General features: G+C 45.3%; 1 protein-coding gene and 1 long non-coding RNA gene across 20 annotated transcripts; one reads left to right on the forward strand and one right to left on the reverse strand.

Moving 5' to 3' along the window:
- Positions 1–1,859: 1,859 nt before the first annotated feature.
- Positions 1,860–18,357, forward strand: LOC308466994 (uncharacterized protein). 18 transcript variants are annotated; one of them, XR_013981030.1, is made up of 4 exons: positions 10,901–11,637; positions 15,970–16,272; positions 16,469–16,530; positions 16,625–18,357. XR_013981030.1 is itself a non-coding variant. In XM_080988405.1 (3 exons), exons 1-3 carry the CDS (start codon positions 12,536–12,538, stop codon positions 17,966–17,968), a joined length of 387 nt encoding a protein of 128 aa, XP_080844531.1. In that variant the 5' UTR covers positions 12,312–12,535; the 3' UTR covers positions 17,969–18,357. The 18 variants fall into 18 exon arrangements, 1 of the variants encoding a protein (XP_080844531.1); XR_013981025.1 differs by lacking the exon at positions 10,901–11,637 and adding an exon at positions 10,554–10,893 and having other exon boundaries at positions 15,970–16,039; positions 16,112–18,357; XR_013981027.1 differs by having other exon boundaries at positions 15,970–16,530.
- On the reverse strand, positions 3,136–9,507 carry LOC308467005. 2 transcript variants are annotated; one of them, XR_013981057.1, is made up of 2 exons: positions 8,652–9,507; positions 3,136–5,735 (listed from the first exon to the last, which is right to left on the reverse strand). It is a non-coding gene; the product is annotated as an uncharacterized lncRNA (long non-coding RNA). The 2 variants fall into 2 exon arrangements; XR_013981058.1 differs by lacking the exon at positions 8,652–9,507 and adding an exon at positions 8,270–8,578.
- Positions 18,358–18,947: the final 590 nt, after the last annotated feature.

Consider the following 18,947-nt stretch of genomic DNA (forward strand, 5'->3'; position numbering starts at 1 on the left):
TTGATCCATTCTGGAGGCAAAGGCTTCATCCCTTCCAGGACCAGCAAAGTGAGGTGAAGGCCTCTCGTGACATGTGCTGGGGCAGTGCCTCCTAAACCCCTGGCTGTTCCCCTCTAAGAAAACGTCGTTGCATAGATTTGGCCTGTTCTTCCCTGTCTTTTCCACATGACAAAAATGGCACATTGCTGTTGATCGTGGGGAAATGTGTATTTTGAAATGGAATATCTTCAGGCAGGGGAGGAGAAGTTGATAAGGCGTTTGTGTATTTGTTTTATTTATTTTATGTGTATTTGTTTTATTTATTTTATCTGAAATATTTTCATTTTACCTTTCTGCCTGATGACAAACCTTCAAGGTGCCTGACAGTAACAGTGGGGGGGGGGGGAGCATAAGGAACATAATAAAGGCAGTAGAGGCTACAGTGCACAATGTCTTCATTTGTTGGCCTATTAAAGAATTTATTCTGCGGTTACAATTTGAAATCTCAGCTAAGTAAACACATGTCTATCGGGAGCTGCAGGTCAAATAGACACTGGGATGGGGAAATAGTGGCCGTACACTGGGATGGGGAAATAGTGGCCGTTGGCAGTTGCCCAACAGTCCCAGCCAGAGTGGCCGAAGTTCAGAAGAGGAGGGGAAGATCACTTAAACTGGCCACTTTTGTTTTGAAAAATAAACATCCATAAACCCTAATATATCCGCAGACTGGTGAAAAATCACCGCTCCGTGGCTGCTCTAGTCTACAAAATAAAAATGTTTCGTCTATGCAGTTTTTTAAAGTATGTGAATAACATACTATGTAAGGTAAAGGTAAAGGGACCCCTGACCGTTAGGTCCAGTCGTGGCCGACTCTGGGGTTGCAGCGCTCATCTCACTTTATTGGCCGAGGGAGCCGGCATACAGCTTCTGGGTCATGTGGCGAGCATGACTAAGCCGCTTCTGGCGAACCAGAGCAGCGCACGGATACACCGTTTACCTTCCTGCCAGAGAAGGTATTTATCTACTTGCGCTTTGACGTGCTTTCGAACTGCTAGGTTGGCAGGAGCAGGGACCGAGCAACAGGAGCTCACCCCGTCGCAGGGATTCAAACTGCCGACCTTCTGATCGGCGAGTCCTAGGCTCTGTGGTTTAACCCACAGCGCCACCTGCGTCCCCAACATACTATGTATCTCAGCCCTAATATAAATGATAGTGGCAGCCTTGAGCCTCTTTCTCAGGAAAGCATCTCTGCAGAGCTGGTTTGATTGAGGTTGCAATGAGACACATCTGGGTGTGTAAGCAAACACATACAGACAACAGCCTTCCTTCCCCATTGGCTCTACTGCTGAGGTGTTATGGAATGTTCATAAAGATTGCAATGACCCAGAAGTTTAAAAAACCTGGCAGCACATGAGATGAAGGGTTGTTTGTAAGAGGGGATGGCAGAGAAAGGAAGAAGCAGTATCAAGTGTTGTGTATGGGCAAATCATTCTTTGGTTCTTGTTTTTCTCTTTGCACATTTCTGCATCTGTTTTCTTTGTGGGAAGATAAAATTTCATTTAGTTAGAAAGGTTTTGATTACAGTGGTACCTCGGGTTACAGATGCTTCAGGTTACAGACTCCGCTAACCCAGAAATAGTACCTCAGATTAAGAATTTTGCTTCAGGATGAGAACAGAAGTCCCCAAAAGAAAGCTTAGCCAAGCAAAATCTAAACTGAAAATTCAGAAAAATCCCAAGATGAAGATTTTAAGGATAATCACCAAAACAAAACAAAAAAAGCCATGTGACAACTGGAGCAGCCAAGAGAAAATGAAGGAACATGAAAGGGATAAATCAGGTTTTGCTTACTTTTCAAACTAATTAGCCCTAAGAGTGGCATCTAGCATCTGTAAGCCTCTCTTAGGATGAGCGTGCCAAGATTTTGGGGAATAGCAAGTGCCGCAAATAGCAGCAGAAACTGCAGCAACAGCAAAATGCACTCATCACGGGTCAGAGTATTTTACCTATTTTGAAGCTATGGGGGAATTGCAGAAGATGGGCACCAAAATATTGTTGAGGGTTTTTTTGTTCCTTGAGCTGTTTCTAAATCCGTAAGGTCCCAAACATGCCCACATTTTAGGAAGAGAAAACCCACAAGCAAATTGAAGGTGACTTTGCCAATTCCAGTGTGGAAAAGCAAAGAAGTCATTTGGAAGATGAAGCTGCTGATGGCAATGATAAGAAAGAGGTGGTTTGTCTTTGGCTCCTGTGGAGGAGGAAATGCAGAGCAACTACTCAGGGACATAGCAACTCCAGGACCCTGCGTGAAAGTTATTATTTCTCTGAGGAAAGCTCTTCCTGGGTGACGTTGGGCCAGTCACTGCCTCTTAGCCTAACCTACCTCTCACAGGGTTGTTGTGAGGATGAAATAATGAGGGGGACCATTATACCACCTGTGCAGAAAATTATGTAAAATATGGGAAATGGACCTCAAAAGGTAACAATGCAAACAGGGCAGGCAAAACAATCACCAGTACACAATGTGGCTTTGACTGCAATAACTCAATAACTCTCATTACAGCCTAGTTTCACTGAAAATTTCATACGCTGCAACCATGTTTTTGGATTTTAAAAATTGTTTTATTTTTGCTAAGCAACTTCTAGGAAAAGCTATTTAGTTCATAGCTCACACAGCACTGACTCTAGAATATTAAACCTTGGATCATCTCCAGTACTTCTGTTTTCAATGTGATACTTTTAAAATAACGATTTAAAAACTAGATCTAACTAATTGCTTGTTTTGCCTTTAACATCTCACTTGTTGAAGGAAGGTCACTATCAAATAATCTTGACTTTTCAGAGGTGGCAACACACATAAATACCTAACAAGTGATGTCTGAATGCTAGATCATAATGATAGGAACAATACAGATGCATTCTGAATTAATGGCATCTAGGCGAGCATCTCTTGCTTCGCTGAAAAGAAAATTTATATTGTGTTCCATCCGCAGCTTTCTGCTAAGGCTCTTTTTGGTCACGATACAACCATCACACCACCTTCAGCTCATTGGACGAAAGGTAGGATATAAATGTAGTAACACATAAAATACAAACGAAGGTTCCCACGGGGCCTATATTGAGCAATCTTGTTCATTTATTCATTTCTTTTCAGAAGAGAAGAGAACTTGAAAAACCAATGTGGTCATCTTCTGTGCTTCCAATCGAAGGAACTTCTGCCATCAGGGTGCCACTACAGAGTAGGTCCTATTCTGTGTTACCACAATGAGGTTCACCTGCTGGTAGGACAAACTAGGGTTTCTGGATCTCAGGCTAGAGAGGAAATCTCTATTGTGTTCCATCTGCGACTCTTTGTGCTAAGACTCTTTCAGGTTGCGGGGACTGAATCGCCAGAAGAAGCCCTATTCTGTGTCACCACGAGGCTCATCTGCAGGTAGAACACTCCTTTTGCTCCAGCTCCTCTTTCCTTCACACTTCCCAGAGTTCACTGTACCTGAAGTGAGAGTCACCTGCATTTGGGCTGCGCTGCTTTAGGTAAGTTCACATTCTACCACTCAGTGGCCTTTTCTCAAGACAATTTTTTTTGTATCGGTCTCTCCTTTTTCCCATTTTTGTTTGTGGTGGTGTCTTCAAAGGTCTCTCCAAATAGCTCGCAACCCTCAAATGAAGCCAGCTCCTCCAGCAGAGTCCCAGAAGTCATGGTGGTAAGAAAAGCTGTTTTTTTTGAAATTCATTTTCTGTAGGATTGGTGAAAGGTGGCTGGGGAGAAACTAGCGCCTCTAGATCGCAGACCAAGAATAGGATCTGCAGGACACAATGTCACCCTCAGATGGACAAACAAAAGGGTGAACAGTCTTCCTTCTTTCATACCAAGCTTAACGGCAGAGATTTAAGTCTGAATCTCATCTCTCTGTTGTGCCCCTCTAGATCAAAGGCTCATCCAGCTTCAAATAAAAATGGCAGTCAAAATGGCATTCCATGACTGAAGGACATTTAGGTGAGTATGCCTTCCTAGGCTAGGGAGAAAGTCTCTTATTGTGTTCGGTCTGCAACTCATTGTGCAAAGACTCTTTCAGGTTGCGGTGACTGAGTTTTCAGAAGAAGCCCTATTCTGTGTCACCAAAATGAGGCTCACCTGCAGGTAGGAGACGACATCTTCTTTTGTTCCATCTCTTCTTTCCTTCAGGCTTCCCAGAGTTCACTGTACCTGAAGTGAGAGTCACCTGCATTTGGACTGTGCTGCTTTAGGTAAGTTCACATTCCACCACTCAGTGGTCTTTTCCCCCCAAGAACATGCTTTTTGTATTGGTCTCTCCTTTTCCCCGTTTTCTTTTCTGGTGGTCTCTTCACAGGTATCTCCAAAGAGCTCCCAACCCTCAAATGAAGCCAGCTCTTCCAGCTGCATCCCAGAAGTCATGGTGGTAAGAAAAGGTTCACCTGCAGGTAGGAGAACACTTCTTCTATTGTTCCATCTCTTCTTTCCTTCAGGCTTCCCAGAGTATGCCTTTCTTGGCTAGGGAGAAAATCTCTACTGTGTTCTGTCTGCAACTCATTGTGCCAAAACTCTTATCGGGTTGCGGTGACTGAGTTGTCAGAAGAGGCCCTATTCTGCATCACCACCATGAAGCTCACCTGCAGGTAGGAGAAGACTTCTTCCTTTGTTCCAGTTCCTCTTTCCTTCAGGCTTCCCAGAGTTCACTGTAACTGAAGTGAGAGTCACCTGCATTTGGGCTGTGCTGCTTTAGGTAAGTTCACATTCCGCCACTCAGTGGTCTTTTTCCAAGAACATGTTTTTTGTATTGGTGTCTCCTTTTTCCCATTTTCTTTTCTGTTGCTCTCTCCACAGTTCTCTCCAAAGAGCTCTTCTTAACATCTTAAGGTTTTCTTTTCCCCTGTGAATGTTCTCTCAGGTTTTGCTTTTCCCCTTGTTGCATTGCTCAAAAAAAAAAAAAAAAAAAAAGCAAAAGACACTGGTGGTTGGTACTCCTGGTTCCCAGGACGGAATTCAAGCCCCTGCGGTGTCCATGCTTTCTTCCAATGCAACTGCTATCCCTCTGTCTCGCTATCCCTCTCTATCCCACATTGCCCAAATAATGACTGGCTCCCTTTTCTTAAGCCATGGGAGGAGGGTGACATCAGTGACTGAGCTTGAATTTTAACTCCACCATTGCACCAAAGGACCATTTCAAGCACCACGGCAATGTGCTGTTGCTGGGAAGATGCTCACTTGATGCATCACTGGTGTGTGTCTAGGTCGGCTGGATTTGGTGCCTACTTCCCCTCCTAGCGTTCCGACTTACTGGTGTGAGAAGTCTCTCTATGCATCTTGTCCGCCTGCATTCCAGACACTACTGGAGGAGCAATTCTCCCTGCAAAGGTAACAGACAAGGTGACCTCATGGGGGAAACATGCTGTGGAGCTTGCTATGTAGGGTGGTGTTTATGTTTTTTTGTTTTTTAACAATCCATGATCAATTGCTTACCAATCTTCTGTCAGTAAATGGTGGATCATGAAGCAAGGAGAATTGGGGAGAGACCTTGGCAGATGCAACTTTGTTGACAACTTGTGTGATGCAGGTGCAGATGCAACTTTGATGGCAGGTGTTCTGGCAACTTAGAAAGTTCAGTGTCTATGTTTGCTTGCTTTCAGATTGGCAGGTACAACCAAACTATCGTGCAAGGAGGCCTCTGTTTCAAGGCTAGATTTGATGTGCTTTCTCATAACGGTGAGTCTGTTTTTGGAGGTCACGTGGCAAGCCTGCAAAATTAAAAAGATATTTTTGAAATAAAAAGTGTCAACAGAGGGATTTCCAATGCAACCCTATGCTTATCTACTCTGGAGTAAACCCAAATTGGTTCAAAAGGACCTATTCCCAGCTAAGTGTATGTAGGATTGTAGCCTTTATGATGCATCAGACTTGGTCTACATCTGCTGAAGGGGACTTAAAAATACTTGAGTAGATATAGGATGCAAAGATTTTTAATAAACTTGAGGCATGAGCCTCAAGTTAAGTACAGTCATACCTCGGGTTGAAGTTGCTTCAGGCTGAGCCCTTTGGGGTGCGCTCCGCGGCGACGCAGAAGTAACGAAATGTTCGCCGCGGGCAGCACCCCCCTGGGACGCTAACTGCTCACTTCTGGCGCTGCCCCTGCAGGTGGCTAGCCCCAACCCCGGGTGAACAGCACCTTTGGAAACATGATAAATAGGTATTCCTATTTTTCTGTAGGGTGAGCCTAGTCCTGGACTTCAGACAAGGTCCACACCCCCGGATTCCTTTAACGGAATACCTTTAAGATTGAAGGGGCAGGTGATGGCCACACCTCCCCTCCTCCATCATAAGATCAACCAATGCCTAACCGCCAAACCTTACAAAGTTGTGACGATTACTACGAGGTAGGCGAAAACCAAATGGCCCGTGCCAATTTGCCAAGTGGAAAAATTCCTACCAGGCCCCTCAACGGTGACTAACCGAGGTCCATAGCAAGGCCAAATTCGAAACCTGAAAATAGGGAGGGAGGGAAGATCGAGGAAATGAGTCAAGAGCGATGTTAAAAGAGGGTTGCCACCCAGAGGACGATTGGGAAGGAGAAGCCGTCTTGCCTGTGGATCAGGTGACCCTAGCGCCTGTGCGCCATGACTGTGCTGCCGCCCCGTGCTGAGCATTAGAAGACTCTCTCGTGTGACGCGGGTGCGATGCAGTGAAGGGCATGTTACTCTGGGGCTTGGGTGCAGAAGACGTAGGCTGAGATGCCGAGCCGGAAAGCTGCATATCACTAAATAGAGGGAGCCTGGGACGTACCAGGCAGCTCCTCAGACTCATCACTGGTCTGAGACCCACTGGAAGCACTGGCTGCAGTGTCAGGAATAAAATCGGGGTAGACTCAGGGTCTGCATCTTGGCTCACGTCCTCAGGCCTAAACTGCTGCATCAAGGTATCCAATTCAGCAAAAAACTGGCGCATCACCCGTGGGTCTTTTGCCATACCTGCCAATGCTGACTCCAATGGCCCTACTGCCTGCCCTGCAAGTGAGGAACCCCTTCCTTACTGGGCTGACTGGGACCGGGCCCTGGTAGCCGGAGCACATTTCGACCCAGTGCCGGCAGCAGCGGATGCCTGGTTCTTCTTGGGAGCCATGAGACAACCCCAACCACAGTTCTAGAACTACCACAGAAAAAACCTGTTGCCCTGATTGGTTCAGAACCAGATGCGCAGGCAAGCTTGGCTCAGAATTATTGACCAGGCAGTTACAATATGCACTGAAGCAATCTTCAAATGATTCAACTGCCAAATATCCTGAGTGCCTGTAACAGTAATTAGTGCTAGACCAAATTAAGCAATAAAAATTCTAAGTGATTTAACTAAGCTGAGGTGTTTTGATCCACTAAACTCTTCTTAAACACACCGCAGCCTGATAAAGTGAGCCCACCCAAGGAACCCAAGTGATAAAATGAACCAGCTGTTGTATAGTTAACCTTCAATTACATCCTCTAAATCAGGTCTGAAGACCAAATGTGGTGCCCCATCCAACTTGAAACCATCTGCTTAGCTTTGCAAGTGTGCCAGCAGTTTTCTTGCTGCACCACTAAAAAGATTCCTCTGTACTGAATGCAAAACACCCAAACAAAACAGCAACCCAAAACGTGATTGGTGCTAACCACATAAGCAAAGTAACCAGATTCAAATACAGAGGGACAATGCAGTGAAGCGCAGACTTACATGTATTTGTTTCTTTTATTTTTATTTCAAATTTATTATTTATATTATTATTAATTATGCTTTAAATCTTCACTTAGAATCAAAATTCTGGAAATCAATTTTAATTGTGTAAAAATAAAAAAGTGATATTTAATCAAAATTAAGTAAATAAATAAACTTCAGCACGCAATTACTCATAATGGAAGCGGCTCACTAGGGGCCAATGCAGCAAGAAGACCTGACAATCCCGCACAGCGGCGCAAAATTTCCCCCAGCCAAAGCCTTAAGCACAAGAAAACCGAGCCAAAAAGCAGTTTTAACACGCCTGCTACTATTGCTGCAGCTGAATGAGACTACGTGTATAACAGACTCTGATGGGTCGCCCTCGGACCACGAGTGCGACCAAATGGCGGCCCACAGCCAAGCTTCGCAGAACTGTAGAATATAGGTCGTTTGCCCACTTCAAAAATGGCCGCCGTAACCGTTAACCGTAAACGGTAAACCGTAAACAGAGCTTGGTGGCCAAAAACAACACGGACGCCTCAGGAGAGCAAAAGCCGGTGGGCGAAGAAATAATAAAAAAAATTATTTATACCTCGCCCAGAGCGGCTAACACCAATGGGTTAACTGCCAGGAAAGGAAGGGAAGCTCGCTATGAGGAAGCCCTGCAGCCGGCAGAATAACACAGCAAAAGCCGGTGGGCGAAGAAAGGGTTAACTGTCAGGAAAGGAAATCAACTGCCCCCCCCCCCAATAAAGCTCCGCGAAATTAACCCACTTCGCTCTCCCAAAGCAAGCAAAGACCGAGAGGCGCCCAGGAGGCCAAGCGAGGAAATGGAGCAAATGGACTATATGGGATGCAGGGAAGGCGGGACACACACACACACACACACACACACACACACACACACTCTCTTAGGTCTGAGGAAAGGTCCCAGCGGCTGCGCAGAGCCACGAAGCAGCCCCTTCCTCACTCACACAGCTGGGCAACCTAAGAGTAGGAGGGGGTGTAATGATGGCTCCAATAGGCGGCTCTCCCTCCCGTGGCAGCGGCAGAGCGGCTATAAGGGCGCCCCCAGATCTGCTCTCCGCTGTAGCTCGGGGGCTGGGGCAGCAGCTCTGCCCGCAGCGGCCGAGGGAGCCAAGCCCCAGCGAGAGAGACCGAGAAAGGCAGAAGCCGGCAGTTGGAGGAAGCTCTCCGGCTCGCGCCTCGGTTTAAATGGGGCCCGGCCACGCCCCGCAGCCAGCGGATTGGCTGGCAGGCGAAGGAGGGGGCGGGGAAGGGGAGTTCAGGTCCAGAGCTGCCAAGAGAAAAGGATAAACTCTTTAGTCTTGCCACGACTGCGGCTAGGATGTTACCTGCCCAAAGATGGAAAAGGGAAGAAATACCAGCTAAGGAAGAATAGCTACAAAAACGGATGCAATATGCTGAAAAGGCGAAATTAACAGAAAAACTCAGAGACAAAGACAATAGAGAATTTTAAAAAAAGACTGGGAACCATTACAGAAACAATGTAAAGAAAAGGACTCACGAGTAGGGTTTGAGAAAACACTTGCAGTTAACAGAAATCAATATAAAAACTATAAAGATGATGTTAAAACGATAAGAGATAACAATAATATAGAGAATCCATATGAAGATAGAAGAAAGCAAGCAGGGGAAGTCAATATGGGGGGAAAACTGCAAGAGAATAAATATAAAAACTATATATACTGTAAAAAATTATAAAAATAAATATAAAAACTATAAAGATGATGTTAAAACGATAAGAGATAACAATAACCTGTGAGAATCCATATGAAGATATAAGAAAGCAAGTAGGGGAAGTCAATATGGGGGGGGGGACAGAAGAGAAGGGTTAGGGCAGTCGGTGGGGGACTGGGGAAATGTACACCTTTTATTTTGATGATTTGATATGTTGTAATATGATAAAATTGTAAAACTCAATAAAAACGTTTTAAAAAAAGAATGCCTAGAATCTTTCACCGCTTGGAGATTGCGGTTTCATGCAACAATATGCTCCGACAGACAAGGTCCTTATTTTCTGGCGCTTGTTCTGGCAAAGATACAGTGGTACCTCGGGTTACAGACGCTTCCAGTTGCAAACTCCGCAAACCCAGAAATAGTATCTCGGGTTAAGAACTTTGCTTCGGGATGAGGCCCCATTAGCTAAAGTGGTGCTTCAGGTTAAGAACAGTTTCAGGTTAAGAACAGACCTCCAGAACGAATTAAGTTCTGAACCTGAGGTACCACTGTACTGGGCTTCTGGGGAGATGTTAGGGGGTTCCTTTTTCATGTCCCCGCAGTGTGCACACACATATCATACATGAACTAGAGTCCTTCAGGTTCAGTTCCCTCTCTTTGGTCTTTGGAAGTTAAATCTACATTCAACTAACACACCCCATCTGCAGAATGGCTTCAGTGAAAGTCCCTCTTTCAGTCCCTCATGGACGGGGGTAGCCTTCTCTGTTTGTCAGTGATGGGAAAAGTCCATCTTCCTTGGCAGCAAGGCGTGCAGGCCGCTGTGGAGCAGGGCTGAGGGAACAGCTCACTGCCTGCAGGACTAATTTCTGAGTAAACACACATCTCTTTGAAGGCCCCCGGGGAGAATTATGCAGCCACACCGATCGGCCCCTTGGGTGGATTGTCCTCACCCCCAAGTGCACAGCATGGGTGCTACTCTGAGTACCAGAGCACCCAGATCCGCCACTGCTGCCACCTTGGCTAGGCCCACGGTCCCAAGCCAGCCCCTCTTCCCCTAGCTTTTCCCTCAGCCCTTTTTCACAGTGGTCACGCAAGAGTGTGATGGGTTAATAAGTGGCAAGAAGTGATCAGCATGCCCTCCCCGATCCAACATCTTCAGCTGCAATCCTAAAAACATGAAGAGTGAAATATACTCAGAGTCGAGAGTGGATTTCATGCTCTTTATTCAGCTCATAGTGGTGAAGAGGGAATGAAAGTCCCCTCAAAGTATCTGCTTTATATACATTATTTACACAATGGGCTGCACGTGATTGGCTAATTCCGGAATTCTCCTGTAGACCAATCAGGTTGTGGATTCACTTCTATCTGGAGCTGGATTGGGTGGCTCCTGCTGACCAATCATACTGCTGCATTGTTCTAGAACCAATCAGACTGCTGCATTCTGAATCCTATTGTTCTAGGACCAATCAGACTGCTGCAGTTTCGATCCTATTCAACTCAGTACATAACAAAGGGGTAAGGCCAATAGAATATACCAGCTCTAATTTCTAAGTAAGCACACATCTGTTTGAAGGTTTATTCAAGTGTGGGTCAAGATGAAATGGCGAGGGAGTCACCTTAATAATAAGATGATGAAAGGAGCAGTGTGAAAGGCACTTATTTATTTCCAGGATGTATTAATGTGGGAAGAAAATACTAATTCCTCACCAAAGCCCTGCAATGATTGCATGCTGAAAATGAAGACATTTGCACCCACTGGATTAATGCTGCCAGGGACTTTTTTATGTGTCATTATGACCAACAGGTGGTGGAGGGAGCGAGTCACAGTCCAGTGAGTGAGCCTGTCCCTGGCTATGCTACTGGTGTTAGCCCTCTCACTGGTCAAAGCTGAAGGAGTTACGGGGCAGAGGGATTAGGAAAGAGACCCGGCTGGGGAAGGTGAAACAGGTTTGTAAACACGACTGAAAACAGTTTAGGTTAGATTTTTTTTAAGTAAACAAAGGGATTTCACGCTACCGAAACATTACTGTTTATAACTTCAAAAAGAGCTACAAGTCATTTTCACATGTGAACACACACACACACACACACACAAACATTTATATACATATACATACACATATATGGTATCTTTCTAAAAAGTATTAGGAGAGGCAATAATTTTTAAATCAAAGGGAAACGGAAAGAAAATAGAAGACCAAAGAAGAATTAATCCTAATCAAAGAGGGACAGTCAATTGTGGACCAGTGCAGCATCAAGGTCAGGTGATACCCGGTGTGGACTTTTTTTGTCTCACCCCCCCCCCCCCCACATTGAAATTGAAATCTGTCAAAGACAGCCATGCAGGCGATCTGGGTGCAGATCCTGCCTTGCCCCCGCCCTCCCTCCACCCCCCTCTGCCAAAGAGAGCCGGAAGATCTGGAGGGTGGCAATGTGGGAATGGACCTTTTCAGTGGTGACTCCTTGTTTGTGGAATGTTCTGGCACCATCATTATATAAAAATCATTTTTAACCAGGCCTTTGCCTCTCAATTATCTTTGGCCTTGAGTGGGTGGAATGTTTTAATCCTGCCTTTTAAAAATAGGATTTTCCTTTATTTTTTCTTTCATGCTGCTTTCAATGTATGGGTTTGTATGTACGTATGTACATATATTGAAAGTTGCTTTGAATTACCATGGTAAAAAAAGACCAATAAATTTAAATTTATTATTATTATTATTATTATTATTATTATTATTATTCACTATGTCCTTTTGAACAGAATGCTACAGAGCACACTCAAATACTGTGCTAAGCTAACTGCCCCAGAACCATGCACTCCCTCAAACTGGATTGTATGAAAATAAAGTCTGAACATAACCTCATACAGGCCCTGTTCTAAGAGCTGCATTGACTGCCAGTTCATTTCTGGCTCCAATTTCTCGTACTCACTTGAGTGTTTTAAGCCCTAAATAACTTAGGCCCCACATAGCTCAAAGACCTCCTCCTTTCCTGCAGAACTTCACAGGTGTTAAGGTCAGCAGAGGGGAAGCTCTTGGGAGTTTCACAGCCCTTGCGATTTGGGGGTGGGGGTGGCCCAGAAGATGGTATTCTCTGTGGAATCCCCTAAATTGTGGAATTCCCTCCTCACAGATATGTGTGTGGCTTTGGGCAAAAGATGGAGATGAACCTTGGAGATGTGGGTTTTCAGGGCCCACTCTATTCCGTTGATTGTTAACTGTTTTAACTGTTTAAAATTTTGAATTGCAACCCAACCTGGGACCTGTTGGTAAAGGCTGTGTAATTAATGACGATGAGTATAACAACAGCAATGTGAAATAGTATAAATTGCTTTAGGAATGTGCTTTTTTTGGTCATGAACACTAGTAATCAAGAGGAAAGGAGAGCAAAATTTTCAAGTTCAGAGGTCATCATGATTTCCAGCACTTATTCAGCCCTGATACCTATAGTTGTTGGGCTATTGGGGGTGGGGGGAGAAGGCGGGAGGTAGTTTATTCCCATGAAAGTAGACCTGTTTCAAGAGTTAAACAACAAACTGCTGACATATTTTTTTTCATTTCCACCATACTTTTCTGCCAGAAAGGCTCTCAAAGCAGTTTACAACAAAAACGCAATCCATACAAACAGTGGATTATTTTGATTAAGCTGGTTATTTGGATATTGTGTTCTTAGAACCAATTCCTTGTTGGTGGCCAAGCTCCCCTCCTGCAATTTCCAGCATCTGACCTTCAGAAGAAGAATACCAAGAAGTAGCACTCCTGGTAGGGTGACTAATAATAATAATAATAATAATAATAATAATAATAATATTTTTTTAAATTTATATCCCGCCCTCCCCAGCCGAATCCGGGCTCAGGGCGGCTAACAACAATCAAATAATCCAACATTCTAAAAACATTTCATTATAAAAATTAAAATCAAATTGATGGCAACCGTTAAGCAAAATTCTGTGCAGATTGCCAGAGGAGGGAGTCAGGCTGCGCCCTGACCAAAGGCCTGGTGGAACAGCTCTGTCTTGCAGGCCCTGCAGAAAGATGTCAAGTCCCGCAGGGCCCTGGTCTCTTGTGACAGAGTGTTCCACCAGATTGGAGCCGCATCTGAGAAAGCCCTGGCTCTAGTTGAGGCCAGCCTAACCTCTCTGTGGCCTGGGACCTTCAGGATGTTTTTATTTGCAGACCGTAAGTTTCTCTGTGGGGCATACCAGGAGAGGCGGTCCCGTAGGTACGAGGGTCCTAGGCCATATAGGGCTTTAAAGGTTAAAACCAGCACCTTAAACTTGATCCTGTACTCCACCGGGAGCCAGTGCAGCTGGTAAAGCACTGGATGAATGTGATCCCACGACAAGGACCCCGTAAGGAGTCTCGCCACAGCATTCTGCACCTGCTGGAGTTTCTGGGTCAGTCTCAAGGGCAGCCCCACGTAGAGCAAGTTACAATAATCCAGTCTGGAGGTGACCGTCGCATGGATCACAGTGGCTAGGCCAGGGCGAGAGAGATAAGGAGCCAACTGCTTAGCTTGGCGGAGATGAAAAAATGCCACCTTTGTTATAGCTGTAATCTGTGCCTCCATAGAGAGGGAGGTATCGAAGATTACACCCAAACTCTTAACGGACGGTGCTGGCATGAATTGCACCCCCGCAAGAGATAGGAGTTGCCCCCTCAATCCCATATCGTCCAGTCCCAGCTAGAGGACCTCTGTCTTCGAAGGCTTTAGCTTCAACCGGCTCCCATGTAACCATCCAGCCACAGCTTCCAAATATCTGGTCAGTGTGACTGGGGCCGAGTCAGGATGGCCATTCATCAGCAGATAAAGTTGGGTGTCATCGGCATACTGATGGCAACCCAGCCCAAAACTCCGGACAAGCTGGGCGAGGGGGCGCATAAAGATGTTAAAAAGCATCGGGGAGAGTATCGCACCCTGAGGCACTCCAGACACCAAGGAGTGGCGCGATGACAATTCCCCCCCAAGCGCCACTCTCTGTCCCCTAAATAAGAGTGCAAAGTTCTATGAAACAATTTGGTATTCTTTCTTTCATTTTCTCTTTCTTTCTTTTTTAAAAAAGCACTCTTTGGGTCAGACATATTTTATCAAATAAAAACAAAGGAGCAAAATTTTAGGGGAGTTAAACAGGCTTGACATCCACTTGGTTGGGAAGTTGTTTTGGTCTCTTTCTCCCTACCCCACCCCTCCATTCATCCTATTAGTGACTGGATTAACTTTAAAGTATTCCATTCTAGATTAAAAATGTGCTTGTTCATTCAAACATCCTTAAGAATAATACTTGTTAGTTTCTGTTTGGCATTCCTACTTATGCTACTGAGTAAGATTTACTAAAATCCAGTTAACAATTATATAGTTAAAACAATAGGCATCTATGATGAAATATTACGTTCCCCCCCCCATACCCACATTGCAGGAGGCTGGACTAGATGACCCTCAGGATTCCTCCCAACTCTACCATTCTATGATTCTATAGGATGAAATACTATCCTACATATGCTTGTTTGAGTTTATTTATTTTATCAAATTTATACAATGCTTGATGGTAAAAACTGCCAAAGTGGTTTACAAGAGATAAGCCAGTAAAAGCAAGCAAAAATTACAGTTGTACTTTAAAACACACAAAAGTTAAAATAATAAAACAGATTAAAATGAACGCAACTTTATAGGCATCTGGGTAGGTTTGTCTAAATAGGAATGTTTTTTAACAGGTTCAGAAAAGAGAACTGAATGTGTGTGTGTGTGTGTGTGTGTGCTTATACAGATGTGTGCCTTTCTCAAACTCAAAACCCCAGATGTTGCACTACAACTCCCATCGTCCCTAGCTACTAGGACCAGGGGTCAGGGATGATGGGAGTTGTAGCTCAACAACACCTAAAGGCTGAAGTGTGGGGCTGGTGTGTACACACACCCACACCCACACACCCCAGGTTTCCCTGCCCCTTTGAGCCACTGGGAGCCAGCTAGGAGTGTCCATCACACACACACTCAGACACTCAAATAGAGGAAATCCTTCCCTATAAAGGACCAATATTTGAAGTGGGGCAGGGATGGTGGGCGCTCCTAGCTGGCTCCCAGTGGCTCAAAGGGGTGGGGGGTGGGGAACCCTTCTGTCGATGGAACCTAGCGGCAAGAAGCAGGGGGTGGGGGGGTTGGCTAGAGCTTTAAAATAAAGAGGCATGTCTTCTCCATCCAAGATGAGGGTCCCTATTTCACACAGAAGAGGTTTTGGGGGTGTTACAGTCCGAAAGTGGGGGTGGGGGGGAGTGGCGGAAGGAGAGGAATCCAATGCAAGCATGAAAATGATGGCGTTGGAAGTGACCTCTGTGTGTGCGTGTTGAGAGGAGGCGTGGGCAGAAGTCATGGTGGTAAGAAAAGCTGTGTTTTGTGGGGTTTTTTAAAACACATTTTCTGTAGGATTGGTGGAAGGTGGCTGGGGACAAACTAGGGACTCGAGATCGCAGAAACATGAGGTCGTATCTCAAATGGAGAAACAAAAGTGTGACCATTGAGCAATCTTCCCTTTTTCCACAACAAGCTTAATGGCAGAGATTGAAGTCTGAATCCCATTTCTCTGTTGTGCCCCTCTAGATCAAGGGCTCATCCAGCTTCAATCAAAAATGGCAGTCAAAATGGTATTCCATGATTGAAGGACATTTAGGTGAGTATTCCTTGCTTGACTAGGAAGAATATGGTGTTCTGTCTGCAACTCATTGTGCTAAGACTCTTTCAGGTTGCGGTGACTGAGTTGTCAGAAGAGGCCCTATTCCGTGTCACCACAATGAGGCTCACCTGCAGGTAGGAGAAGACTTCCAGCTCCTCTTTCCTTCAGGCTTCCCAGAGTTCACTGTAACTGAAGTGAGAGTCAGCCGCATTTGGATTGTGCTGCTTTAGGTAGGTTCACATTCCGCTACTCAGTGGTCTTTTTTCAAGACAATTTTTTTGTTTTGTTTCTCCTTTTTCCCATTTTCTTTTCTGCTGGTCTCTCCACAGAGCTCATGGTGGTAAGAAAAGGCTCACCTGCAGGTAGGAGAACACTTCTTTTCTTCCAGCCCTTCTTTCCTTTTGTTCCATCTCTTCTTCCCTTCAGGTTTCCCAGAGTTCACTGTACCTGAAGTGAGAGTCACCTGCATTTGGACTGTTCCGCTTTAGGTAAGTTCACATTCCGCCACTCAGTGGTCTTTTTTCAAGACCATGTTTTTTGTATTGGTTCCGTCTGCAACTCATTGTGCTAAGTCTCTTTCAGATTGCGGTGACTGTGTTGTCAGAAGAAGGACTATTCTGCGTCACCACAATGAGGCTCACCTGCAGGTAGGAGAACACTTCTTCTTTTGTTGCAGCTCTTCAAGTTTTCAAGAGATCACTGTACCTGAAGTGAGAGTCACCTGCATTTGGACTGTGCTGCTTTAGGTAAGTTCACATTCCACCACTCAATGGTCTTTTTTTCCAAGACCATGTTTTTTGTATTAGTCTCTCCTTTTTCCCATCTTCTTTTCTGCTGGTCTCTCCACAAGTCTCTCCAAAGAGCTCCCAACCCTCAAATGAAGGTAGCTCTTCATGGAGGGTCCCAGAAGTCATGGTGGTAAGAAAAGGCTCACCTGCAGGTAGGACAACACTTCTTCTTTTGTTCCAGCTCTTCTTTACTTTTGTTCCAGCTCTTCTTCTGATCAGGCTTCCCAGAGCATGCCTTGCTTGGCTAGGGAGAAAATCTCCATTGTGTTTTCCCATTTTCTTTTCTGCTCTCTCCACAGGACTCTCCACAGAGCTCTACTTAACATCTTAAGGTTTTCTTTTCCCCTGAGAGAACATTCACAGAATGTTCTCTCAGGTTTTGCTTTTCCCCTTATTGCATTGCTCAAAAAAAAAAAGGAAAAGACACAGGTGGTTGGTACTCCTGGTTTCCAGGACGGGGTTCAAGCCCCTGCGGTGTCCATGCTTACTTCCAATGCAAGTGCTATGTCTCTCTATCCCTCTCTGTCTCTCTATCCCTCTCTATCCCACACTGCTCAAATAACAATTGGCTCCATTTTTCATCCCTGAGGGAGGGTGACATAGCCACACCGCCCCCCCCCCCCGGGCCGCTCACTGCTCACTGTGGGCGGCACACCCCCCCGGGCCAATCACTGTGGGCAGCATACCCCCGGGACAATCACCGCTGACCACGGGCGGCACCTCCTGGGACACTCGCCATGGGGGGCTTCCCTCTGGGATGTGCCCCGCGGTCGGCTAGCCCCACCCCCGGGTGCACACCACCTCTGGAAACATGGTTAAATGGGTCTTCTCCATTTCTGTAGGGTGGGATGTGAACATTGAAACCTGCTCATCACTTCACTGCCCTGTGTATCAGCAAGAATTGCAGCCTGCTGAATTGAGGAAATGGAAAAAAGCTGGGGGGATCCTCGGTGGGCCCAGCCCGGGCCCGGTACACACCTTCAACCGCTGGAAGAAGAACTATGCCAAGCGCACAGAGCGGCTGAGCTTGAAAGGACCTGGCCTGGCTGAGCTTGAAAGATCCAGAATATATCTGGGTACACAAGAAGGCCAAGTTCAGTACTCCAGCAACTTTGGAACAGAACTATGTTGTTTGTGAACTGCACCAGAAAATCAATATGTTGTAGTCCTTTTTGAGAATTCATCTGAGTAAGAAAAGTATTGTATTTTCTGCAAGCTGTAAAGAGGTTCCGTATTTGTTTAGAGTCTTCTGCCGTCTTCGAACCGGTCTCCCTATGCTGGCTGTTCATGGCAAGCAGAAGCAGATAAAAAGAATGGAAGTCTACACGGATTTTGTGTGCAAGAAATCAGCAGGTCTCCTTGCTATGGATCTTGCGGCTCAGGCGATTGGTTTCCGTGCTGTGAATTGGGTCATTCAGTTTGACTGTCTGGAAGACGTAAATATTTACATTCACTGTGTTGGCAGGACAGCCAGGTATCAGAAAGGCACATGGCCAATTTGGTTGCCAATAAATAAATTTTGCTGCATATTTCTGAGTTTGTGGTCTTTCCAGCTAATGGCTCTCGTGCAGGTTTGTTTATTGTCTTACTTTAAAAGTTGTGAGGATCTTAGGCTCTTTTCAAATGTGGTTTTTTTTGGGTGGGGGGTTATTGGGTTGTTTTTATTCTGATTATGTATTTTATGGTTTTCTATTTTGGTTTTACTCTGTGAACCACCCTGACACCTCCAGGTGTAGGGCGGTATAGAAATTCAATTAATCATCATCATCTCAGCATACTGGGGAGACTGTGTCCAGGTGATATGACCCATCAACAGTTAGCAGACTGAACAAGCTGTAACTTTAAGAAGACTGGAATGCTAAGAGCAATTTGAATGCAGTCAAACTTTCCCTTTTTAAACAGTTCCCTCCTTTTACTCAACAGAAGTTTGAGTAGAGCAGGGGTAGCAACACTGAGATGAAAATTGTTGTTGTAAACAATGGCAGAGGGTTGGAGAAAAAAGAAAAAAAGATAAACCAAAGCACTTTTAACAAGGAGATGAGTACAACCCAGTAGTTCTTTAGAACCCCAGAGTACTTGCCTGGACTCTTGCCTGCTGTCATTTATCAGTTATAGCT

Source organism: Podarcis pityusensis (assembly GCF_964106645.2).
Source record: "Podarcis pityusensis genome assembly, chromosome: 17".
Classification (NCBI taxonomy): domain Eukaryota; kingdom Metazoa; phylum Chordata; class Lepidosauria; order Squamata; family Lacertidae; genus Podarcis; species Podarcis pityusensis.